Raw genomic sequence first — 25318 nt, 5'->3', positions numbered from 1 at the left:
TTTTTGCTTTATGAATTGAATTTTCTAAAATATTTATTTAAAAGGTGACTATTAATTCGAATATGTATATGCACATATTTATTAGCTGGCCTGTTTGTCAGAAGTGGGCCCCCCGTCCTATATCCAGTAGCCACGTATACAGAATTCATACAGGTGGATGGTTCAGATTAATCACCGATCAACGGTAGGGTTGCTTGCCACATCAAGGGAAGAGCATATGTAGGTCACGTGTTACGCACGCGCATTTGGTATTCCAAACTAATTATTTGCCTTTTATTTTTTTATTTAATTATTATTTATAAGAAAATATTTATTATTTATTTGTTTTTTCTTTGACCATTTGTCAATAATCTTGAAACAATCCATTAGTTTTTCATTTCCATAAAAAAAAAAATAATAAAAATAATTAATTAAGTAAAAAAAATTAAAAAATAAAAGGAAAAGGGTCATTGTCTTCAAACTTTTAGAAACTTTTAAATGATAGGTCTCACGATATTTAATTTTGTTAAAAAAATCAATTTATTATTAGATAAGAATTTAGGTCTAATGGAACTTCCATGTTAGAAACAGAGAAGCTAGATAAAATACTGGAAGAGAATAGGAAAAGGATAGAAAAAACTCAGCGACGATTAGCTCTAGAGCTGCAGCAGAAGGAAGAAGAACAATATCGTGGGCTTGAATTGATTCAGAGACAAAGAGGAGGCAGCTCGAAAAACTAAGTTAGATGATAAGAGTTTGAGTTACATTTTGCTGGGAGTTAGTGAAGAGTCAAAAACTTATAGACTCTGTGATATAGAAGCGGCAGATGAAAATACTGCAGAGGAAAATATTTCCTCTCGCTGTTTAGTTGAAGCAAACTCTCCTAGCTCGAATAAGGCGAGCAATAAGAGACCACCAGTCTGGATGAGCGACTATGCAATAGAAAAAATCGTAACAAGAGAATAGGGAGACGTATATAAAGATAACGCCAAAAGAAAAAAAGAGGGTGCGAGACAAAACAGACTTTCCTAATTGAAAAGACAGAAGGAAAATAGGAAGGCACATGTATGAAGATTGACCAATCAAGCACCCATTTTGTGCACTTCAATTATTAATGTTTTTTGTCCCAAAAATAATATTTTAAAAATGTAATAAAGTTTCAATAATAATAAATAATAATAAGTTAAAGGATAAGGCTAAATTATTAAAAATGTCCCTAAATTTTATAATCTATCTAAAAAAAATACATCATAATGCCTTAAAATTATCAAGAAAATCTCACAAATATTTTTACCAATAGTTTTGAATGGAAACTTTTGTTGATTTATTTCAAAAATGACCTTAAATTTCCTTAAAGTTTAAAACCGTGTTAAAAAGTTCAAAAATAACCTTAACATTAGTACTATATTTGAAAATCCTAAAGCTTTTTAAAAAATTTAAGAATATTAATGAACTTCTTGAAAAATTAAGAGTATTTTTTTAACCTTTTTATTGAAATTTTTTAAAATTTAGAGGTGTTTTTTTTAGGCAAACTACAAAGTTTAAGGGTATTTTCATTAATTTAGTCTAATGCCCGTCTCCTAAACCTGCATGTGTTATGGGCAATAGTCCTAGTTGTAAAGCACTAAGATAGAGTTGTCTTGTTTTGGTAGCCTAAACTGTAAATTTGAGAAACTTAGGTTGACTAAGAGATACATGAATATAATAATTAAGAATAAGGCAATGAAATACATACATTAATTGGTGCTTGTTGATTATGAACGTGTTAGGTGTGAGTTTTAATTTTTGACCTTCCCACTAATCTTATGGTTTGAATATAACAAAAGTAAACAGAGGTCACAATCAAAGGGAAAGAGAGGCTCCGTCTAAGAAACCACCACCTATTTACAATCAAATTTAATTGCATTTCCACACCTAACTAATCAGCAACCCCTGTTTTCATAATCTCACCACCGTCACACTAACCATTACACTCTCCTAACCTTAATTTTCAAAGATAAGAAGAAACCAAATAGCTATCAAGCGAGATCATAAGAATCGAACGTGTATTGATATAAAATTCTAAGTCTTTTCAATCTATAAATTTATCAATGAAATTGCTACAATGTGACAAGTGGAGGGAAAATAGAGAGACATACTTGTGGAAACAAGCCAGGAACAAATTGTCAGTCCGGTCGCCATTAGTTTGTCTTCGTGGGGGAGATCTGATTTCCTATCCACCGACAGGTCCAACATTAAGCTAAATTATTGTTGCTTTTCATTGCCATACTCCTCGTCATCTACCTAAGATCAGATCCTACAAATGAGATTTGCTCATTGCTGATGGACATAAAATTGAGGAAGCAAAACAAGATATAGCCAGACTGAAACAATTTGATTGATTGGCCTCACAGAAGTTGTTGGGGAGATGCTAGGATTGGGGCGTCTCGTCGTTACCTTGTCTCGTCGTTTTCTTCTCCGAACAGTGAGGTTCCATCTGAGCCATCAATTATCCTATGTGGCTCTCCGGCTGACTCATCATTTGATGTCACATCTCTAACATCTTCAAATTCTTTAAGAGACTCGTGATGAGGTTGGGAGTGCATTTCAGAATTTGACAAAGATGCAGATGCAGTTGTGAGATTCAGTCCTTTAGAAAGGGAAACGTACTTGAAAACAAGTTGTTTGTATTGACTCAGAAGCTCTTCTACGTCATTAAATGTAAGATCCCCAGCTTGGGCAAACAAATATGGATAATCTCGGAAGGCTTGCCTACCTCCTGTGTGATCATTTAAAAGAATAGCTGCTCCCTTATTCTCCAAATCTGAGAGGGATGGAACTTCCATTACTGTTGACTGATCCTTGGCATGTGATGCCTCAGTTCTGGGCTTTGCTACAGTGAACTTAGGTCTAACTGCAGGGCCAACACCAGCATTTGAAGCTTGAGAACTGGTTTCTACAGGTTCTGAATAAGGGACAACCCCTTCATCCAAGTTACTTTTGTTAGAAAGGGCTTGAACATCACTAGAGAGCCCAGATAGGAGTGCTCGAGCAGATTCCATGTTTTTTCCAAACTCAGTTTCTTCCATTGAGAGGGCATTTGCATCAATGTTTGAGATAAAGGACTCGGCAGAGAGTATATTTGTGAAAAAATATGCTGCTTCCCCAGTTAATCGGGATTGTCCCCTGTATCGTTGTATATACAATAAATTTGAGTGCAGTTGTGGAGGGTTTGCCTACAAGAAATTGTGCATGAAAAACACATTTATGACACATGGTGCAAAAATTTCTACATTTTATACTACAATAGCTATGCTTTAATATAAGAAACAAACAATTATGTGGAGTGTTTACCACCAACTTTCCAGAGTAATGCCAAATAGAGAGGCCTGGAGTTTGTTGGTGATATTCTATAAGGAAACACCATGCTATCAAATGCTGACATGTAACAATACATGCAATAGCGCGGAAAGTGCTTCATAAGTAATGACATCATTGGATATGAAAAACTGACGTTAAGCAATCATATTACACATTACCTTTATGATAACATAAATGAGGACGGGAAGGAATTCATCAGCCCCCGGAGGATTCTCATTTGAAGCAATAGAAGCATTAAGTAGCAGGTTACTGATGACCTTACAACAACTGAGAAGACACACAAGCTTGTCTCTTGGAGCTTTGTGCATGTTAATCTTCAGGAGTTCTTTCTGAGCAAGCTGTCAAAAAAAACATTAACATGTAGGTGAAACTTGTATTAATGATCTGTAAAGATTCAGATTGTGGAAAATTCCACATAATAAAATGTGAGGTACGACCTAACTCAAGAAAATAAAAATGTTTCAGATAGAAAAAACAAGATGTGTTGAAAACAAACATTGAATTAAATAAATTCTTTAATCAGAATTGAGAGTAAGAACCAGCCCGAGGGGAAGAAACTTCGTTCATATTTCCATAACAAGTACGCCTCCAAAAGTTATGTGTTTCATTGTCTTTTCCCTACCACTTACTCATGGAAAACAAAAAAATTTAACTATAGAGAATCGTCCAGAACATAGAGGGATTCCATAATCATTCAAAGTGAATATACATTACATTTTAATGCTTGTTTTGTGTCCTCAACTTATTTTCTTTCTATAGATAGGCATCAGCTGATCTGAGAATTGGTTGTCTAGCAATTCCATCTACACTTTGGCATTACCAAGAATAGGAAAGCAACAAAGCTTTAGAAAGATTATTTGTGAGACATATTTTTAATATATACTTGAATGTCCGAATAAAAAAATGCATATGTTTCATAGATGATAAGCTAAGGGAGAGATGATATTCTTCAGATTTCAGTTAAATTTGCTGGACAAAGTATCAATTAACTTCCTGATTTAAACTCATGAGAAATTCTTAAAAATGCTGCCAAAATGTATCAGAAGAACTAACTTCGAAAGTATGATTTTTGCCCAAACAAATAATCATCAGGATCTAAAGTTTAAGAGAGGAGATGATTACTGCAAAAATTACATGAAGATCACTTGACTTTGACCTTTACTCACCAACCATGATGTTTCATTTTGGAAATTTGGTTTGATATCCAAATTTTCTGGCCTAATAAACTGTTGAATCAGTGCCATTTTTTCAGAAAGTTGTTCGTCTCTTTTGACATCATCTGCAAATGAAGCAAATACTCGAGAAAATAACTTTGTCATGACATACTTCTCCAATCCCTGTATTCAATAGACGGGGGTGCATTAGAAAAGAGAATAGAGGTTAAAAATAACAAATATCACTGAAGCAGCAAATACTCTAGATGTAAAGCGTGTGCTATTGCAAATTTACATGATATATGATCCATTCAGGAAGACTCTTCGCAGAGTTTTCTCAAAAAATGTGCACCAAGATAAAAGAACTTGGTTCTTTTATATCAATAATTATATTAATTACGTTAAATATATGAGGACAGGAACAGTATGTGTCTAACTCATTTTAAAGTAGGCTTGTTTTACTTCTAATTTAACAGTATCAAATGTCCTACACATTATATTTTAAAACTTTAGTCTCTTCGTCCAGATCTTTTACCCACTGAAAATTAATTATTCGGCTCATTCTCATTATTGAGGTGAAAAACAAATCATCACTAATTATAAAGATTTACACATGCTCAAAAGTAGTGAACTTACCTCACCAGCACTTTCCAGTTCTTCTTCCGAGCAACCAGACCAAAGCGGATGAGCTCTGAAAGATCCCTCCATTTTGGTAAAGAATTCTTGGACGGAAGCACTATCCCTTTCAGGGTCAGGAGCATTATTTGAAAATGACACAATAAAGCTGCCAGTATAAAGTGCTCAGTCAAAACTTTAGGCACATATATATTACTGTTCAAACTCAACACTCTTTCAATATAAGGTAACAAAACAATATCGATCTGAAACTCGACAATCTGAAACACACTCATAGATATATACACATCCATGCACGTATACATTATATCGGGCGTAGAATCTTCTCAACCTCCAGTGTATAACAAGTTTGAGATTGAAATTGCCTAAGCTCCAGAGTTCAGAGGACTAGGCAGCCACCTAAGGTATTATATTATCTCAATTAGGTGATATTAAAGGATCTTTAACTAATAACCAATTGTTAATATCCAATGCCTTTACCGTTATGCCGCCCTCTTGAAGTTTGTCTTGTACATAACACTAAATCTAAACTCTGTCACGAGGTACTAACTACAAGTTCTTTTCCATCAGAGACTGGTAAATGTTATTAATACCAGAGTATACGATCGGAGTTCCCATTCATGAGAGTGATTTTCTCCTAGAAGAAAATTATGAGATTGGTTTTAGCTTTCATGGGCAGGAATTTGAATCTACAAAAACGGACGGCAACTAAAACCAAAAGCTCAAATGAGGAGATTCGTCTCTAGCGACGACTTCATCAAATTAAGTAATTAGAACTAAATGTCAAGATAACATCATCAACTAGAAAGTCACATTAAGCACTGAATTCAGCTTGCACAACTATACTACTTCAGAAGTCGAATTAAATTCTTTCATTGATAACTACGGGAACTTTTAATTAAAACATGCTTAAAGAAAACAAACAGCCGAATTAGCAAGAAACTCGAGGACCACACAAAGGAGAGAGAAAATGAATAATGAGCAAGCATTGTAATTAACGTGAAAAGAAACCAGATGAAATTTGAAGGAAAGATCACAATAACATTAATAGAAGTCAATTAATATCCTACAGTTTGCACATATCATTGGAATGGAAAGCAAATTAACCTCTTAATGGATTTGACGAAATCCGAGGCTGTTGGTCGACGCATGCGCTCAAGAAAGTCGTGTAAACCCAAAAAGACGTCGGCGTTCTCCATTCCGCACGGGACGTCTCAAAATCTTGTGCAAAATTCTCGATCCTTCACTTCTGATCGAAGACCTCTGAGCTCGAAAATGTCTGGGAGCACGACGAACAGTGAATTGATGTAAAATTCTTAGCTCGATGACGATGGCTAAGCAGACACCTCCTCGCCATGACCATGATTAAATTTCTATTAATTATGGTCCTGGGTATTAGAAATAACTGGGCTGGGCTGGACTGGGCTGGACTGGGCTGGACTTGTATGGGCCGGCCCAATCTAATCGCGGTCCATATAATTACTAAAAGGACCCGGGCTTAGAGCAGCCCAGCTCTGTGTGGAAGTGAAAAATAATTGGAATTAAATAATTATAAATACATAAGTTTATTTATGTTATTTCGTCCACTTTAAATTCCCCTGTTCCCTCTTCTCTCTCTTTCACCCATTTTCTCTCTCCAACTTCGCCGGAGAACTACCATGCCGCCGCCGAAGAGGCTATGTATCAAAAGAACCGCCAGCCAGAAGGAGATCCTCTTCGACATCGGAGGCGCCGCCGTCGCAGAACCTCAACAAGTCGAAAATCCAAGCACCGTCTTCGATCACCGCCTTCTCTTCATGCTCTCATCAAGCAACAATCGAAGAAATTCCGATGAATTCCCCTGGTCGTCTAACTACCTCCGTGTTTGCTGCCTCTGCCGCCGCTCCCTCGTCGCCGGCCGTGACATTTACATGTACAAGTAAGTAAAGTCCGTTTTCTTTCTTTCATGGAAGTACAGATTCAAGTGATTCCTCTGAATTTTGAATCGAAATTCGCCTGGAATCCTTTGAATCGACATGGTTGATGTGATCGTTGAGTGAAATTGCTGCGATTTTGGGTTGAAACAGGGGAGATAGCGGTTTTTGTAGTGCAGAGTGCCGGGAGCAGCAGATGAATCAGGACGAGGCCAAGGAGAAACGTTCGAGGGTGTCGAAGAAAGGACCGGGACCAACCGCCGTAACCAAAGCCTCCACTATAAATGGGGAGACTGTCGCCGCTACATAGCCGCCGTATATCACTTCAGATTTAACGGCAGCCGCCACCGCTCCAGCCTTCTATTAACACGTATAAATATATATTAGATATAATTGAAATATATGGTTTCTATGTAATAGAAGTTTATTGTCTATATTTGAGATTCTTAATAATAAATAACTACATTTAAAAAAAAAACGATTTAATTAATTTAAAAATAAATTATTAATGATTTTAAGAACAATATTCTAATAAGTGCGTTTAAATCTTCCTAAAGAGTGCGAGTGTTTTAGACCAAAAGTTGTGTTCAATACAAAATAATTTTAGAATTTTTAAAATTAAGTTTATATATTTATTTATTTATTGGACTAGGTAAAATACAAGTGGAGGGAAACATAAACAAAATCGATCAAAATGTTACACTAAAAAGCCACAAAATCGAGGTCTAAAAAGAATGAATTCTTAATAATTAATCCTCAATTTTCCCAAAATAAGGGACCATCATTTCCATTCTCGAAAACTCGTTTTTCTAAGGTTTCACTTTATTTTTTATTTGTTATTTAGTGATATAAATATAAAAGGTCGGTAATACAATTAATTGTACGTCACCAATGAATATTAAATTCATAAATTTAATAAGAGCTTTATTCATTATATTTGTAATTAGGACGATTCCATTTTTTTCTTACAAATTATAATAGATATCGGAAATTATAAATTTAATATGTCGTAAATTTAAAATCTCTTAAAAATTGGCTCACTAAACTAATTATATGGATTAAAATAGTAATTTTAATAATAATGTTTAAAACAAAAATAAGTAATTATTTAAAATACATCATCTCAAATGAATCCCACATATTTTTATGTCCATTTACACGATGAATCCAAAGTAATTGTGTAATCAAACCTGTGCCCTTTGCCCCTTTCCAATGGTCCATCCATTTCATCGATTCCCCACTTCCCCAAGATTAAACTCAAATAATAATAAATATAATAATAAACAAATTAATAAATAATTAATTCAGTTATAATATTAAATTTTTTTAAAAAAATTCTTAAATTTTCTTATAGCTTCTTGAACTCTTAAGCGTGATTAACTATAAGGAGAAGGAAACGCGACCGACGTTAAGTTATTTAATTGAGTTATTTAATTGAATGTTGTATTAAGATGCTTATAAATAAAATTATTTTTCATATAAATCAATAATGTTTGTGGGTTGTAATAATTTTAATACATTAATTAACTTTAAATAATTAATGGTTGTTAATTAGTTTATTTTTATTAAATTAAATTATTATAATAATTTTAACCGATTGAATTTTTTTTTTTTAAAGGAATTAAGTAAATATTTCAACTAACTGATTTATTATATTAATTTCGTTAAATTAATATGAATTAGTTAATTAAATAATTAACTATATAAAAAATAAAAGAAAAAAAAGGTATAAAGTATAAAATCCAAGGGATGGGTAATTATTATTATTATTATTAATCCAAGTAGCAATAATATAAATAAAAATAAATAAGTTATTTGCCTCCATCTGTTTCTCCAACGAATATAAACTAAGTTTCATTAAAAATAAATTTAAATAGTTTTCATTGTACGGGATGAGATCTTTATTTTATTATTATTATATATAATTTTTGGTGTTTTTAAACATACAGAATAATCATGAGTTTATAATTAAATAATACTATTTTCATTGACATGATGCCTTTTTAGGTGATTCTAAAAATAAGGTCATTAAGACTTATTGCTCATATAAGAGTCATGCCCTAAATTTAGTCGTATCAATAGATTGGTAAATCCTCAAATGTTGAACAAAGGACTCCAAAAGAAAAAGGAGTCAGCCTCGACTTAGGGGAGACGTACTTTATTCGAGGGGAGGTGTTGGATGATGAAAGTTCCACATCGACTAATTTAGGGAATGATCATGAGTTTATAATCAAACCATTTCTATTGGTATGAGCCCTTTTGGGGGAGCCCAAAGCAAAAACACGAGAAATTATGCTCAAAGTTACAAGATTATACCATTGTGGAGAGTCCGGTTCATGTGAGAATTATATATATTTTTAAAATGAATTTTGGATTGGGCCATGGCTTTGTTTCTATTTATAAGGCCCACGCAGAAACTTTGTCTACAAGCCCATTGAAACAAACATTCTTTAGCAAAATTAGTAATTAAAATTATAGAAAAAATACATTTTATGGTAAAATTGAATTTGAATCATAGAAACAGTCAAGATATTTACCTGCTGTAACGGCAGTAATCTTGGATCAATCTCAACAAAATTTCAAAATGTGTTCATGTTAACGAACTAAACAAACACCCTAATTTCACTGAACAAGCACTATAAATCTCAATAACAATCAACATCTGAAATCAAAAAATAAAAAAAATAAATAAGATCCATTTGAAAATTCATCTCTGAAATTCTTTTTGATCCAGCACGGACGGAAAATCTCAAAGCAATGGCAATGTCGATCATTCCGAGTTTGGCTCTGTTCACGATCTGCATTGCAGCGGTTGCGGTTGCGGGTGCGACCTCGCCATCGCCGGCGCCGAGTCCGTCGGATTGCTCGGCAGTGGTGTACCAGATGATGCCGTGCGTGGAATACTTCACGATTGGGAGCCCGAAGGCGAATGCCTCTACGGATTGCTGCAAAGTGGTGAAAGATGTGATGAAATCGAAAGCCGATTGTATGTGCGATGCGTTGAAGCAGAACGGGAGAATGGGGATTCAATTGAATCGAACCAGAGCCCTCGGCCTTCCTGCCACCTGCGGAAGCCCTACTTCCCTTGCCGATTGCACCAGTGCGTTTTGTTCTTGTTTTGAAATCGATCGTAATTTTGTATTTTCTGATTTTGGGGATTTTTTGTTTTTTTGTTTTTTTTTTTTTTTTCTCTTTTTGGCAGTTGCTGTTTCTCCGGTTATGGCACCTCCTCCAGTTCCGAGTGCTAAAGCGCCGAAGCCAGCAAAAAGAGCGAAAGTGCCATCAGCAGTCCCGTGCACCAAACCGCCAAAGCCGGCTCCAAATTCAACATCCCCAACGCATGCTCCAGTTAGCCCACCAAGTCCACCAGCACCACCACCAGAATTGGTACCAGGCACAGTCCCAGTGGAGGCTCCAGCACCGTCAGACGACGACATGGGACCGTCTGGTGAGGACTCGTCGGCATCGGCTACATCTTTCACCACTTTCTCTAGCCTAATCGTGCTGCCTCTCGCCCTTCTGGCTTCATTTGGAGCTTTGTGATGCTCCTTTTTAGAAGCCATCTACGCCATTTTTGACCCGATTTTCACAATTGTCTTTTTTTCTTTTTCAATTTCCCCAATTGAAGTTGGGAAAATATTTCTTTCCTATTAAAATAATGTAGTTTCAGCGTTTCGATGGAGATATCGAATCAAGATAGAGAGTTTTATTTATTTAATTACTATTATATCGAATCCAGATAGAGAGTTTTATTTATTTAATTACTATTATATCGAATCCAGATAGAGAGTTTTATTTATTTAATTACTATTATTATTTATTTTAATGAAATAGGTACTATACGGGAGGATGTTGGGCCCAAAGGGGTAGTACATCGGTAGTACGGGAGGATGTTGGGCCCAAAGGGGTAGTACATCGGTAGTACGGGAGGATGTTGGGCCCAAAGGGGTAGTACATCGGTAGTACGGGAGGATGTTGGGCCCAAAGGGGTAGTACATCGGTAGTACGGGAGGATGTTGGGCCCAAAGGGGTGCATCGTAAGATTTGAGGATGTTGGGCCCAAAGGGGTGCATCGTAAGATTTGAGGATGTTGGGCCCAAAGGGGTGCATCGTAAGATTTGAGGATGTTGGGCCCAAAGGGGTGCATCGTAAGATTTGAGGATGTTGGGCCCAAAGGGGTGGATCGTAAGATTTGAGGATGTTGGACCCAAAGGGGTGGATCGTAAGATTTGAGGACGCTGGACCCAAAGGGGTGGATCGTAAGATTTGAGGACGCTGGACCCAAAGGGGTGGATTGTGAGAGGATAATGTAGACTGTTATTTGATGGATCATTGACCACGACAGGTGATATAATCCATATCATATAATCGTGGATAATTTAAGATTTCATTAGTGATAATTACGTAGGTGTGATTTTGATACAAATTGATATACATGACCAACTTTTATAATCTAAATATTAAATAAAATTTGTATTAAAGAGACTCGAAAGGAAAAATAAAATAAAAAAAACAAATAATAACTGGAAATTATATTTTTCCTTTTGAAAAGTAATTGATTTTTGGGAAGAGACGTGATATCCTTTTAAAACATGTCCAGTCATGCTCCCTACATTAATAATAACGTCCATGAAATTAGGTGAATCAAATGACCCACAATCCTCCGCGCTGATACATGCAAATATATATATACTTTTATTCGACTTAAAATATAAATTACATTGAAATGAAATTAAGTTTTAATACATCGGTTAGGTTGAATATAAAATTAAATATTAAATTTAATACATATATATTAAATATTAAATATTAAATTAAAATTTAATACATATGGTAAAAAATGATATGATTTATTTATACAGTGGATATAGAAACAAACAAAATCACTAGATTACGATTAAAATAGGCAATAGTTTCTGAAGCTCTATTCCAGTAGACCAATGCTTCAGTCCCTTGATGCTTCCCCCCTTGGCACTCCGACAAAATGGGCAATAAAACCACACCATGAACATCCACAAGCACATGTACAAATACTCTTCCCACACATGACAACCTCGTACGACACCCCATCATCATTTGTTGGTATTTCAAAAGACATATTACCAAACTACAAACAACAACAATATTGTACAGACATTTATATGGTTGACTGTAATCTTTAAATATATAGTTCAGTTTTTTATTGTAGGTATTTGGGACATTGTACGTGATCGAATGACGAAACTATGTTGGGCATGAAGACATATCATCAAAGCAATATGGGTAAGGATTCGTCTGGTTGAATTGAAATGACTCACAAATTCTATGACACCTGAGTAAATAACATGATCATGTCGTAGAGAAGTGTTGAGACAATCCAAGTGGCCCACGAGCTAGCTTTCTCTATTTGTTGACACAAAATTCATGACAATTTGGCTGGAAGAAGACCACCTTGAATTTGGTGGACGTTGTACTATGTTATAATTCATTTGATTTAATGTTGAATATAATATAGTTTTAAAACAATTCTACAAACACATAATCAAATTAACATTCCATAACTCCATAAATATTAACGAAATCTTAGCATAAACACAGTGTCTGAATTTTTCAAAAAGGGTTTTCAAGAATGTGTTACAAACATGAAGAAAAAGTCCGAAATTATTGGAGCGGCGACCGGCAATTGATTCATAAGCAAAGCCAACACAACAGCGGTTGTTCGTCCGATGTTCAAAGGGGAATTTTTGTTTTTTCTTGTTTTCCAAATGAAGTTTAGGGCAAATGGAAGGCGCAGATGTGGAAAAGTGCGGCGAGGGAGGCGTGGATGAACCTAACCCTCAACTATTAACCAACTCAATCCCTAAGAATTTATTTCTTTTTTCCCTCTTTGGCCAACCCATCACCTAAACATGAACATCTCTCCATAAATGAAATTAATGGATCCAACCACAAACAGACACACACATACTCTGTACGCATCAATTTGGTCAAAATGTGGGAGAAATGTGAATGAATTAAAGCTTGAAGATCGGTGACGGGTTCAATTTCGCTGAAATCATTCAAACAGCCAAAGTTTGGTCGCCAACACCACCTTCCCCATAGTCAATGCGCCACCTCGTCTGACAGTGATGCGAGCCTCAAGCTGTCGATGTTTCATGTGGCCATGGATCTTTCACCTTTTTAACGATTTGGGTTTCAGTTCTTGGTGAAGGATTCTTGGAATGCGATGAGATTTGTGGGAGATCCTAGAAGTCGTTGTTTAATGTGAGTATCTGTAAACTGTGCGAACTAGCGGTAGAATAGAGAAAGAAAGAGAGGAGATGGGTTGGAACTTGGGATGAAGGCATACCACGTGCAGGTTTCATTAAAGGAGCTTTAAGAGTGAGTGACCCCACTAAGCCCAAACTCCTACCTACCTCCTCTGCCATTTATTTTAAGCTTCAAGTTCTTGATACCAAGATTGTGCATGATTCACACCGATCACCAATACCCATTTGTTGTTTTTCAAATTTTCTTTTGAATTTCTGCAGTCTCTGATTCTTGATGAACTAATGGTTTGTGGCAATCATTCCGCGAACTGAAGTGTTTTGATCTACTCTTCTCCAATATTTGGTTTATCTCTCTCTCTACTCCCCAAGGTTTGTGATTGTGACTTCCTTTTGTTTGCCTTCTTTTTTTAGTTTTACTTAATGGGTCGTTTCGTTTGTGTTATTCTATGCTTAATTTTGGTGCAAGACATTTTTGGATTCGGTTTGTGTCGGATCAGCCTGTCGCTTGCTTACTTTTTCCAAGTGGGTGATTGTTAATTTGGATAATGGAATCTATTTGCTGTTATCTGCTTCGTTTAGTTTAGGCTTAGAGCGTAAATTTCCATCAATGATTTACTTAACTGGAGATTTATGGCTTGTTTTGGACTTCATTAGGAGAGGGAATCCTCTAGCAAAGCTGATGGTAGAGGACAAGTTTTAGATGGCATGCACCTGTAAAATTCATGTCTTTTCTAAGTCCTAAAATCATACGCAATCTTGATGTGGTTAGATTCGTTCGCCAGGTCCGCAGATGTTAAAATATACTATATGCTGCACTTTGCACAGGAAAACCCATTTAAGAATGCTTTCTCTAAAAGCTGCATGATAAAGAATTTGATAGTTTTACTTGAAACTTTTCTTTGTTATGGTTATTAAGGCAGCATTTCAGGTGACTGTCTGTTTTGCATCGTTGCAGCATGTCAGAAGCCCAGAGGAAATCGAATGTGATCAATTTTGGGCGTGGGAATGGATACTTGAATGGGGTAACACCCATCAGAAATGCAACTGCGGTTCCTGAAGTTGATGAGTTCTGCCAATCTCTTGGTGGAAAGAAGCCAATCCATAGTATTTTAATTGCAAACAATGGAATGGCTGCGGTTAAATTTATGCGTAGTATTAGAACATGGGCTTATGAAACATTTGGCACTGAAAAGGCGATCTTGCTGGTGGCTATGGCTACCCCAGAGGATATGCGGATCAATGCAGAGCATATCAGAATTGCTGATCAGTTTGTGGAGGTTCCTGGTGGAACCAACAACAATAACTATGCTAACGTGCAGCTTATTGTTGAGGTACATGTTCTTTCCAATCAAATTTGCATTATTATCTCCACATTTCATAAATGGGATTTGTTTCTCATGGAAAAGAATCAAAGAAAGAAAAAATGAAGATGAACTGTCTTTTGATCATTTAAGTAAGTTGAACGTGCAAATCACGATAGAAGGTTATGACCTTAGTACCTCCTTGCTCATAAGATGTTTGTATTGCTATAAAACTGATTATCATATTAAATTGATTCACAATTTAGATGGCAGAGATAACTCATGTTGATGCAGTTTGGCCTGGATGGGGCCATGCATCTGAGAATCCAGAGCTACCAGATGCATTGAATGCAAAAGGAATCATATTTCTTGGGCCTCCATCGATATCTATGGCAGCACTGGGCGATAAAATTGGTTCATCATTAATTGCACAGGCAGCAGAAGTACCCACTCTTCCTTGGAGTGGTTCTCACGTAAGTTCATATTATTTTCTGTTTGATCATATCATCCACTCAAGGATCCACATTCAATATATTTATTTATTTTGTGTTTAGGTGAAAATTCCACCTGATAGCTGCTTAGTTTCCATCCCAGATGATGTGTACAGGGAAGCTTGTGTTTACACAACAGAAGAGGCTATTGCAAGTTGTCAAGTTGTAGGTTACCCTGCCATGATTAAGGCTTCATGGGGTGGAGGCGGTAAAGGCATAAGAAAGGTTAGAATAACAGTGTCATGGATACATACTAAATTGGTAGCTTAGGAACAATGAAAATACACTTGAGAGCTGAACTTCCATTGATGAATTTGAGAGAACAAAACATTATTTTAATCTCAACCTTCAGGTTCATAATGATGATGAGGTGAGAGCATTGTTCAAACAAGTGCAAGGAGAGGTTCCAGGATCACCCATATTTATAATGAAGGTTGCATCACAGGTCAGATATCTACTGCTAAATCGTCATGGTTGCTGTAGGACATGTTTTATTCCGACTTTTTATTGACTTTTGTGTGATTAGAGCCGGCACCTAGAAGTACAGTTATTATGTGATCAATACGGAAACGTTGCTGCTTTGCACAGTCGTGATTGCAGTGTTCAGAGACGGCACCAAAAGGTTAATTCATATGGTTATTGTTCAGTCTACTTTTCTTGGGAACCAATATTTTTCTAAATTGTTCATACTAGGAGCCTATCATTTAACTTCCTGCCTCTTCTGACTAGATTATTGAGGAGGGTCCGATAACGGTTGCGCCACTGGAGACAGTAAAAAAGCTAGAACAGGCAGCTAGAAGGCTGGCTAAATGTGTGAACTATGTTGGAGCAGCAACTGTTGAGTATCTATACAGTATGGAAACTGGAGAGTACTATTTCTTAGAGCTCAACCCTCGGTTACAGGTATTGATGACCTTCAATCTATAACTTGACATACCCATGTTAGTTATCACTTAATTCATCAAAAACTTCATGCTTTCATGAGTAGCTGTCCTCTGTTGAGTGCATCCACAAAACATTCACGAGGGGTGACGGTTTCGTGTAAATATTGATTTTTAAATAGGTCGAGCATCCAGTGACTGAGTGGATAGCTGAAATAAACCTTCCAGCAGCCCAAGTTTCTGTGGGGATGGGAATTCCTCTGTGGCAAATTCCTGGTACGATGTCTTAAGTTTATGGAACTCATTTGTTTTCATATTTGTCCCATGGGTTTTTATATATATCATGAAAAAATTCATATACAATTTTTAAAATCAGAAATCAGACGGTTTTATGGGGTAGAGCATGGTGGAGGATATGATGCTTGGCGGAAAACTTCTGTTGCTGCAACTTCATTTGATTTTGACAAGGCTGAATCCATCAGACCAAAAGGCCATTGTGTAGCTGTGCGAGTTACAAGCGAGGACCCTGATGATGGTTTTAAACCTACAAGTGGAAAAGTACAGGTTGGTCGCGTTGATTATGATTTTTGACATATGATGTTTTTTTAATTTTATTTTGCAAGATGAAAGACATTAAAATGTTTCCAACACTATGTAGGAGTTGAATTTCAAAAGTAAGCCAAATGTGTGGGCGTACTTCTCCGTCAAGGTACGCCTTTCTCTCATATATGTATTCTCTTCCTATGATTTTACTCTAACATCTATGCTGAATTACATTTGCTGGTATGCTTTGCAGTCTGGAGGAGGGATTCATGAATTTTCAGATTCTCAGTTTGGTAAGCATTAGTTGATGGATACTTTCAGTACTCAGTCCTTCAGTTTGAGTTTTGAGAAACACTTTTAGACACAAATATATTTTAACTACTTCAATTTCAGTTTCTTATTAAAAAGTTTGGAATATGGATGATATTTTAATCATAACACCTAAGAGAATTATTTTTATTTGGTTATTTGCATGTGTTGCTAATATCTTGATTTCCTCCAGGTCATGTTTTTGCATTTGGAGAATCCCGAGTTTTAGCAATTGCGAATATGGTTCTTGGGCTGAAGGAAATACAAATTCGAGGAGAAATTCGAACGAATGTTGATTACACAGTCGATCTTCTAAACGTAATGCTAAAATGATATAATATTTAATTCCGTTTCTTTTCTGCAAGTGTAAAGCATATTATCTTCTTCATTCAATTTTGGTGGAAATGCGACTTAAGAATGATATTCTACAGGCTCTAGATTACAGAGAAAACAAAATTCATACAGGCTGGTTGGACAGTAGAATTGCTATGCGAGTTAGAGCAGAGAGGCCTCCATGGTACATTTCTGTTGTTGGAGGGGCTCTATTCGTAAGGACTCGCATTTGATAGTGATTTCAATTTTCTAAATGTCTGTCTAGTTAAATATATTAGTAATGATTTTGTTTTGTTCAACGTAGAAAGCATCCACCAGCAGTGCAGCCATGGTTTCCGACTATATTGGCTATCTCGAGAAAGGGCAAATCCCTCCCAAGGTATTGTAGCGTGAGATTATATTTAGGTACCTGGTTTTTGTTGCCTCGATGCATTATCCTTCATACACTATGTTCTAACAAATTTAATGGCAGCACATATCTCTTGTTCACTCTCAAGTATCACTAAATATTGAAGGAAGCAAATACACGGTAATGCTTCTGTCACTTGATACCAGTGCTTGGCAAGTTTGCGAATTTATATAGCTTATTGACACATCACTACAATTGTCTGGTATTCATGGTAGATTGACATGGTTAGGGGAGGACCTGGGAGTTATCAGCTGAGAATGAATGGATCAGAGATTGAAGCGGAGATTCATACCTTACGTGATGGAGGCTTATTGATGCAGGCAAGTACCTGTCTTGAAAGTTATGTTTGCTAATATTAGGCATTACTGAAGCCCTCATAATGAGAAATTACTCTCAAGATTGAGCAGATCTGTTGATTTTGTATGGTCAAGCAATTTGAATGTGTAGCTTCAATTTTGAACAGTTGGATGGAAATAGTCATGTAATATATGCTGAAGAAGAAGCGGCTGGAACTCGCCTTCTTATTGATGGGAGAACATGCTTGCTTCAGGTGCGTTCAACTGACGCTAATAAGACCCCTTCCCATTCCTGAACACTCTCCAGTACAGGCTCTTGACATTTTGTGCTCTATGTTCTTAATCAGAATGACCACGATCCATCAAAATTAGTTGCAGAGACGCCATGCAAACTGTTGAGGTATCTGGTTTCAGATGACAGTCATATTGATGCTGATGCACCATATGCTGAAGTTGAGGTCATGAAGATGTGTATGCCACTTCTTTCACCTGCTTCTGGAGTTATCCATTTTGAAATGTCCGAAGGTCAAGCAATGCAGGTTTGTGGCAGAATTCAATGATGAAATATGGGTACTCTAGTTCTGGTGAATTTATTGAACCTCTGTCGTTTTAGGCCGGCGAACTCATAGCAAAGCTAGATCTAGATGATCCATCAGCTGTAAGGAAAGCAGAGCCGTTCCATGGGCGTTTCCCCATCTTGGGCCCCCCAACTGCAATTTCTGGTAAAGTTCATCAGAGGTGTGCTGCAAACTTGAATGCATCTCGGATGATTTTGGCAGGATATGAGCATAACATTGAGGAGGTGAATGATCTCTCCATTTCTGCTATCATTAGATCTTTTATACACATGCCATACTTATATATCCATTTATCTGCATACACAAACATATCCATTTATATGAGTACACATTTCAAGTCCTTCTCATAGTAATGAAAAACTAGTGAAAAGTCTTTCCTCTCTCAGGTGGTGCAAAACTTACTCAATTGCCTCGATAGTCCTGAATTACCATTCCTACAATGGCAAGAATGCATGTCAGTTCTTGCAACACGTCTTCCCAAAGAACTCAAATTTGAGGTGCGGTGCTCGGCTTCTGAATCCTACTTCCAGTTTTATCCTCAACTACCGATTTTACAACAATCTGAATTTTCGTTCATTTTTCTTATTAGCTGGAGTCAAAGTACAGGGAGTTTGAGGGGATTTCAAGTTCGCAGAATATCGATTTCCCAGCTAAATTGTTACGTTCTATTCTTGAAGTAAGTTCCTCCACCAAAATCCTTTCAAGATCTCGTTGAATTGGCTTTCACAAAAGGTAAACACATCTTCTGGCAGGCTCATTTAACCTCCTGTCCAGAGAAAGAGAAGGGAGCTCAAGAAAGGCTTCTTGAACCGTTGGTGAGTCTTGTGAAGTCTTATGATGGTGGAAGAGAGAGTCATGCTCGTGTGATTGTTCAGTCCCTTTTTGAAGAGTATTTGTCAGTTGAAGAAATGTTCAGCGACAACATTCAGGTGACTTGTTTTCCCATTTTGATAAATGATTCAATAGTAGAAAATAATCATGTGCTCCATGGAGCTAGATGTCGTAATTCCCTTGGTGCATCCTGGTGGTGGTTGTCCTTCCACGTTGGCCATTGTATATGCCTTTCTTTTAATGAAGACTTGTTTCTTATACAAAGAAAAATACACCCTTTTGTGCGTTTGGTGGTGTGGTTTTACACTTATCGACGTGAAATTATTATTTCTTGACGTAAAGTTTTATCTTTTCCTTACAGGCCGATGTGATTGAGAGACTTCGACTTCAATATAAGAAAGATCTGCTGAAGGTCGTTGACATTGTCCTTTCTCATCAGGTACTAATTCCTATCTTGCCTTTTCCTGCCTATTTGATGTTGATTTTTTGCATTTGAATATCGAGTTTCATGCTCGTCTTTTGGCTTACAGGGCATCAGGAGCAAAAATAAGCTTATATTGCAACTCATGGAACAACTCGTCTATCCTAACCCTGCAGCTTACCGAGATAAACTAATACGGTTCTCTGCACTTAACCATACAAATTATTCTGAGGTAGGCTACTCCGTGTAAGAAACGGTTTTCATTCTGAGTTAATCAGTTATTTATCGTCAAAACCATCTTTCTACCATAGGGTGGGGTTTTGATCCGTCTGATATAGGGGGTATTCACACTTCAGACCGCAAAAAACTTGCTGCCAGCATACAGCTTGATTACATTTTAATCCCCTCTCTTAATATGTTTCTAAGCACATGTTCAAATGCTTAATTACAGCTGGCCCTGAAGGCAAGTCAGCTCTTGGAACAAACTAAGTTGAGTGAACTCCGTTCCAATATTGCTAGAAGCCTTTCTGAATTAGAGATGTTTACCGAGGATGGAGAAAATATGGACACCCCAAAGAGGAAAAGTGCCATTGATGAGCGAATGGAAGCTCTTGTAAGTGTTCCTTTGGCTGTTGAGGATGCTCTTGTAGGTCTCTTTGATCATAGTGATCATACCCTTCAAAGGCGAGTGGTGGAGACTTACGTTCGCAGGCTATACCAGGTACTTACTAAAACCTTTGTAATCACCCCCCTCTCAAATGGAATCGATTCTTGCATGTCTAACATGTCAATGTGTTCCCTATACAGCCCTACCTTGTTAAGGGGAGTGTGCGAATGCAGTGGCATAGATTTGGTCTTATAGGGTCATGGGAGTTTCTAGAAGAGCATATTGAGAGGAAAAATGGTATTGAAGATCAGGAGTCTTGCCAGTCAGTTGAGAAACACAGTGAGAGGAAATGGGGAGCCATGATCATTATAAAGTCGCTACAGTTATTGCCTACAACTCTTAGTGCTGCACTAAAGGAAACAACTCATAGTGTTAACGAGGCAACCAGAGGCAACTCTCTTGAACCAGCCAACTTTGGTAATATGATACACATTGCATTAGTGGGCATCAACAACCAGATGAGCTTGCTTCAGGATAGGTAACGGTCTTCATGGTCGGTAATATGGAAATGTGTCGGTCTTCATGGTCCTATATTTCCCAGCAAATCATGTGCCAGATAGCTTAACTAGATTATAAACTTATCTTAGGATTTATTTATTGATCTTCCTTTTATCGACTTGTCTTGATGATAAACAGTGGTGACGAAGATCAAGCTCAAGAGAGAATAAACAAATTGGCTAAAATACTCAAAGAGCAAGGAATTGGATCCAGTCTCCGCTCTGCAGGTGTAGCGGTAATTAGCTGCATTATACAGAGAGATGAAGGACGGGCCCCTATGAGGCACTCATTCCACTGGTCAGCGGAAAAGCTGCATTACGAAGAAGAGCCTTTATTGCGTCATCTGGAACCTCCATTGTCCATTTACCTTGAATTGGTCAGTCATGAAAGCACCCTTATCATTTACCATTCAATGCCACGATTGTTTGCACCGGGCATTGATGTAATTTTGTGATCTCATTCTCACCCACCTGCATATTATCTCCTCTTCCAGGATAAACTCAAAGGGTATGGAAATATCCGGTATACCCCTTCTCGGGATCGTCAATGGCACCTTTACACTGTTCAAGACAAGCCAGGAGTGATTCAGAGGATGTTTCTGAGAACACTTGTTAGGCAGCCAGTCTCTAGTGAAGGCTTAGTTGCATATCCTGGTTTAGATGTAGAAGTCCGCAAGCCTCTTTCTTTTACTTCAAGGAGCATCTTGAGGTCCTTGATGACTGCAATGGAGGAGCTGGAACTCAATTCGCACAATAGTGCTATCAGACCTGACCATGCTCATATGTATCTTTACATCTTAAGAGAACAACATATAGGCGATCTTGTACCCTATCACAAGTAAGTGTTATCATTTTCTGATTAGTCTTTTTCTTTATAGACGATAGCATTCTTAAAGGAGTTTGTGCTTGGATTAATTTCCAGGAGAGATAACTTCGATAATGGAGAAGACGAGGCTGCAGTGGAGACCATATTGGCTGAACTTGCTCGTGAAATCCAGTCATTTGTTGGTGTAAGAATGCACAAATTAGGTGTTTGTGAATGGGAAGCAAAAATGTGGCTTGATTCTTCTGGACAGGCAAATGGTGCTTGGAGGGTAGTCGTAACGAATGTGACGGGTCATACCTGCACTGTACATGTAAGGGTTCAAGTTACCACTTTTTTTTTTCTCCAAACAATAGATAAATATGTTTGCATGCAACAGTAAACTAGTAAGTAGGACTTAAATTGATATAAATCACGGGTTCATTTCTCGATAAGAGGATATATCAATATCCACTAAATTTTGGGCACATCGGGTAATTATTCGACTCCATTTGATACTAATATCTAGCGTTAGCTGGAGTTCCATTTGTTTGTCGAGTTTGTCTTTTATACTGAAGATTACTTTTTAAAGTTTATTCGTATAGATGTTATTTGAATACCGTTCAAGTAGAATACAGTTAGTAAGTGAGACTATATAGCTGAAATTAATTGCGGAAATGATGATCAGAAAAATATTTTCATATCCAGATATATCGTGAAATCGAGGATACAAATCAACACAGAGTACTCTACAATTCAGTCACAAAAGATGCTCCTCTTCACGGCGTGCCTGTGAGTGCACAACACCAGCCGCTCGGAGTTCTTGATTTGAAGCGTCTTTCTGCCAGAAGAAGTAACACCACTTACTGCTATGATTTTCCATTGGTGAGCAACATGTCTTGCTATACTACAAACTGATAGTTCGATTGTTTTGTCTTCCAGTTATGTGTGTGCCCCGTGAGTGCACACGGACCAGATACTGAAAAACTAATACACAAATGTTTTTGCAGGCATTTGAGACGGCCTTGGAAAAGTCATGGGAATCTCAGTTCACCAATATTGGTAAACCCGAGGGAAAAGTTCTTCTCAAAGTTACTGAACTCACATTTTCTGACCAGAAAGGTTCCTGGGGCACTCCCCTTGTCCCTGTGCAGCGACAACCTGGGCTTAATGATATTGGTATGATAGCCTGGTTAATGGAGATGTCAACGCCAGAGTTTCCCTCTGGAAGAAGTATATTGGTTGTATCAAATGATGTAACCTTCAGGGCTGGGTCTTTTGGCCCTCAAGAGGACGCTTTCTTTCTTGCTGTCACTGATTTGGCTTGTGCAAGGAAACTGCCTTTAATTTACTTGGCAGCAAACTCTGGTGCCCGAATTGGGGTTGCTGATGAAGTCAAATCCTGCTTTAGAGTAGGTTGGTCTGATGAATCTAGCCCCGAGCGTGGTTTCCAGTACGTATACTTGACCCCTGAAGATTATGCTCGTATTAAATCCTCTGTCATTGCACATGAAGTACAGATGGCTAATGGAGAATCAAGATGGGTTATTGATACCATTGTTGGAAAGGAGGATGGCTTGGGTGTAGAGAACCTAACTGGTAGTGGAGCTATTGCTGGTGCATATTCTAGGGCGTATAATGAAACTTTTACCTTAACATATGTCACTGGAAGGACTGTTGGGATTGGTGCTTATCTCGCTCGCCTTGGAATGCGATGCATACAAAGGCTTGATCAGCCTATAATTCTTACTGGTTTCTCTACACTAAACAAACTTCTTGGTCGTGAAGTTTATAGTTCTCACATGCAACTCGGTGGACCCAAAATCATGGCAACCAATGGTGTTGTTCATCTAACAGTTTCAGATGACCTCGAAGGGATATCTGCTATTCTGAAGTGGCTTAGTTACCTACCATCTCACATCGGTGGTGAACTTCCAATTTCAAAACCTTTGGATCCACCAGAGAGGAATGTTGAGTACGCCCCTGAAAACACGTGTGATCCTCGTGCAGCAATTTGTGGTGCTTTGGATGGTAGTGGAAAGTGGATGGGAGGAATTTTTGACAAGGATAGCTTCATCGAAACAATGGAGGGCTGGGCGAGGACGGTTGTTACTGGAAGAGCTAAACTTGGAGGAATTCCCGTTGGAATTATTGCTGTAGAAACGCAGACAGTGATGCAAGTCATCCCTGCTGATCCTGGTCAGCTGGATTCCCATGAAAGGGTTGTTCCTCAGGCTGGTCAAGTATGGTTTCCTGATTCTGCCTCGAAAACAGCCCAGGCATTGTTGGATTTCAATAGAGAAGAGCTGCCACTTTTCATTCTTGCCAATTGGAGAGGCTTTTCTGGGGGCCAAAGAGACCTTTTCGAGGGAATTCTGCAGGCGGGCTCAACTATTGTAGAGAATCTGCGAACATATAAGCAACCTGTTTTTGTATACATTCCAATGATGGGTGAACTCCGAGGCGGGGCATGGGTTGTTGTGGATAGTAGGATCAATTCACAACATATTGAAATGTATGCAGAAACAACAGCTAGAGGTAATGTGCTTGAGCCTGAAGGAATGATTGAGATTAAATTTAGGACAAGGGAGTTGCTTGAATGCATGGGTAGACTTGATCAACAGCTGATCAGCCTAAAGGCAAAACTTCAAGAAGCAAAAGGAAACGGTATCCATAATCTCACCGAATCTCTACAGCAGCAGATCAAAGCTCGTGAAAAGGAGCTTTTGCCTGTTTATGTTCAGATAGCCACCCGATTCGCAGAGCTACACGACTCCTCCTTGCGAATGGCTGCAAAAGGAGTCATCAAAAAAGTTATCAACTGGAGTGATTCCAGATCGTTTTTCTACAAGAGACTGCGACGTAGGATTTCAGAAGGATCGTTGATCAAGACAGTAAGAGGAGCTGCTGGAGAGCACCTTTCACATGAAGCTGCACTGGACTTGATTAAGAACTGGTTTTCAAATTCTGGCATTGGAAAAGATGGAGAAGATGCATGGATGGATGATGCCAGTTTCTTTAGTTGGAAAGATGATCCCAGGAATTATGAGGACAAACTCAATGAATTGCGAATTCAGAAGGTATTCCTTCAGTTAACCGATTTCGGTAGCTCACATGCGGATCTACAAGCTTTACCTCAAGGTCTTGCTGCTCTTCTAAGCAAGGTAAATACAACCAGTTAAAGACAAGTTTTCGTACTTTATCATGTAACTTAATACAGGGAACTGATTGTGTATAAACTATGCAGGTGGATCAATCCAGCCGAGTACAATTGATCGATGAGCTTCGTAAGGTGCTCGAATAAGTTTATAGGTTAGTTATTGATTGTGGCCTCAGATCTGCAATGTGATAGACTTGATAATTTCTTATATCTGAGGCATTCTTGAATCCAACAATTACTTGGCTGCATATGCAAGGTTACCAATTATTTTGTTGGACAAATGAAGTTTTTCTCTTTATTTGCCAGTGATTAGTCCTAGGAAGCATTTCATTACTTTGAGAGAATAAGATTTTGATTATGCCTCTGGCTTGTAGGAAATAAATTATGTATGTACACTAAGAAAAAATGGTATTGGTAGTGTCTCATCTGCCTTAGCCTTAATGTATCAATCAAACTTTATGGAAATAAGAGGATATTATGGGGCTTAATTGAACCATTTTGGCCATCAA

The 25318-nt window shown here is 37.6% G+C and overlaps 5 protein-coding genes across 10 annotated transcripts in view; 3 read left to right on the top strand and 2 right to left on the bottom strand.

The window, feature by feature from the left end:
* Window positions 1-17708, bottom strand: part of LOC111808263 — a 21001-nt gene extending 3293 nt beyond the window's left edge. The window contains exons 1-2 of the mRNA XM_023694145.1: window positions 17694-17708; window positions 6391-6397 (exon numbers count right to left, since the gene is read on the bottom strand). The gene's annotated coding sequence lies outside the window, so the exon portion shown is untranslated. The remainder of the gene's footprint in view (window positions 1-6390; window positions 6398-17693) is intronic.
* On the bottom strand, window positions 2004-6473 carry LOC111808260 (vacuolar protein sorting-associated protein 9A-like). Of its 4 annotated transcripts, none has more exons than XM_023694140.1 (6): window positions 6237-6473; window positions 5130-5277; window positions 4506-4676; window positions 3498-3677; window positions 2371-3194; window positions 2004-2275 (listed from the first exon to the last, which is right to left on the bottom strand). In XM_023694140.1, exons 1-5 carry the CDS (start codon window positions 6326-6328, stop codon window positions 2412-2414), a joined length of 1374 nt encoding a protein of 457 aa, XP_023549908.1. In that variant the 5' UTR covers window positions 6329-6473; the 3' UTR covers window positions 2004-2275; window positions 2371-2411. The 4 variants fall into 4 exon arrangements, with proteins under 4 accessions (XP_023549908.1, XP_023549909.1, XP_023549907.1 ...); XM_023694141.1 differs by having other exon boundaries at window positions 2004-2262; XM_023694139.1 differs by having other exon boundaries at window positions 2416-3194.
* On the top strand, window positions 6761-7408 carry LOC111808265. Its single transcript, XM_023694146.1, has 2 exons — window positions 6761-7047; window positions 7196-7408. Exons 1-2 carry the CDS (start codon window positions 6788-6790, stop codon window positions 7350-7352), a joined length of 417 nt encoding a protein of 138 aa, XP_023549914.1. The 5' UTR covers window positions 6761-6787; the 3' UTR covers window positions 7353-7408.
* Window positions 9624-10732, top strand: LOC111808262 (non-specific lipid-transfer protein-like protein At5g64080). Its single transcript, XM_023694144.1, has 2 exons — window positions 9624-10142; window positions 10245-10732. Exons 1-2 carry the CDS (start codon window positions 9800-9802, stop codon window positions 10583-10585), a joined length of 684 nt encoding a protein of 227 aa, XP_023549912.1. The 5' UTR covers window positions 9624-9799; the 3' UTR covers window positions 10586-10732.
* On the top strand, window positions 12812-25318 carry LOC111808256 (acetyl-CoA carboxylase 1-like). 3 transcript variants are annotated; one of them, XM_023694127.1, is made up of 33 exons: window positions 12812-13402; window positions 13552-13659; window positions 14246-14621; window positions 14858-15064; window positions 15146-15307; window positions 15435-15527; window positions 15609-15704; window positions 15812-15985; window positions 16146-16239; window positions 16340-16527; window positions 16622-16672; window positions 16760-16799; window positions 17009-17133; window positions 17247-17363; window positions 17453-17527; window positions 17621-17677; window positions 17773-17877; window positions 18021-18107; window positions 18201-18392; window positions 18467-18655; window positions 18818-18928; window positions 19021-19107; window positions 19184-19360; window positions 19624-19701; window positions 19793-19915; window positions 20135-20404; window positions 20491-20828; window positions 20987-21224; window positions 21342-21685; window positions 21770-21983; window positions 22358-22534; window positions 22660-24813; window positions 24897-25318. In XM_023694127.1, exons 3-33 carry the CDS (start codon window positions 14247-14249, stop codon window positions 24951-24953), a joined length of 6795 nt encoding a protein of 2264 aa, XP_023549895.1. In that variant the 5' UTR covers window positions 12812-13402; window positions 13552-13659; window position 14246; the 3' UTR covers window positions 24954-25318. The 3 variants fall into 3 exon arrangements, with proteins under 3 accessions (XP_023549895.1, XP_023549897.1, XP_023549896.1); XM_023694129.1 differs by lacking the exon at window positions 12812-13402 and having other exon boundaries at window positions 13448-13659; window positions 14219-14621; XM_023694128.1 differs by lacking the exon at window positions 12812-13402 and having other exon boundaries at window positions 13448-13659; window positions 14207-14621.

This window comes from Cucurbita pepo, chromosome LG13 (genome assembly GCF_002806865.2).
Source record: "Cucurbita pepo subsp. pepo cultivar mu-cu-16 chromosome LG13, ASM280686v2, whole genome shotgun sequence".
In the NCBI taxonomy this organism is placed as follows: Eukaryota; Viridiplantae; Streptophyta; class Magnoliopsida; order Cucurbitales; family Cucurbitaceae; genus Cucurbita; species Cucurbita pepo.
Note: the sequence above shows the minus strand (reverse complement) of the source record. Positions and strands in the feature narration are given on the sequence as shown.

Coding starts and splice junctions, on each gene's coding strand:
- LOC111808256 (XM_023694127.1), top strand. CDS start 14,247: ATGTCAGAAGCCCAGAGGAAATCGAATGTGATCAATTTTGGGCGTGGG. Junction 16,528..16,621: donor CTACAAGTGGAAAAGTACAG/GTTGGTCGCGTT, acceptor AACACTATGTAG/GAGTTGAATTTCAAAAGTAA. Junction 22,535..22,659: donor ACTGCTATGATTTTCCATTG/GTGAGCAACATG, acceptor ATGTTTTTGCAG/GCATTTGAGACGGCCTTGGA.
- LOC111808262 (XM_023694144.1), top strand. CDS start 9,800: ATGGCAATGTCGATCATTCCGAGTTTGGCTCTGTTCACGATCTGCATT. Junction 10,143..10,244: donor TTCCCTTGCCGATTGCACCA/GTGCGTTTTGTT, acceptor TCTTTTTGGCAG/TTGCTGTTTCTCCGGTTATG.
- LOC111808265 (XM_023694146.1), top strand. CDS start 6,788: ATGCCGCCGCCGAAGAGGCTATGTATCAAAAGAACCGCCAGCCAGAAG. Junction 7,048..7,195: donor CGTGACATTTACATGTACAA/GTAAGTAAAGTC, acceptor GGGTTGAAACAG/GGGAGATAGCGGTTTTTGTA.
- LOC111808260 (XM_023694139.1), bottom strand. CDS start 6,328: ATGGAGAACGCCGACGTCTTTTTGGGTTTACACGACTTTCTTGAGCGC. Junction 5,278..6,236: donor TTCGTCAAATCCATTAAGAG/GTTAATTTGCTT, acceptor TTATACTGGCAG/CTTTATTGTGTCATTTTCAA. Junction 4,677..5,129: donor AACTGGAAAGTGCTGGTGAG/GTAAGTTCACTA, acceptor TATTGAATACAG/GGATTGGAGAAGTATGTCAT.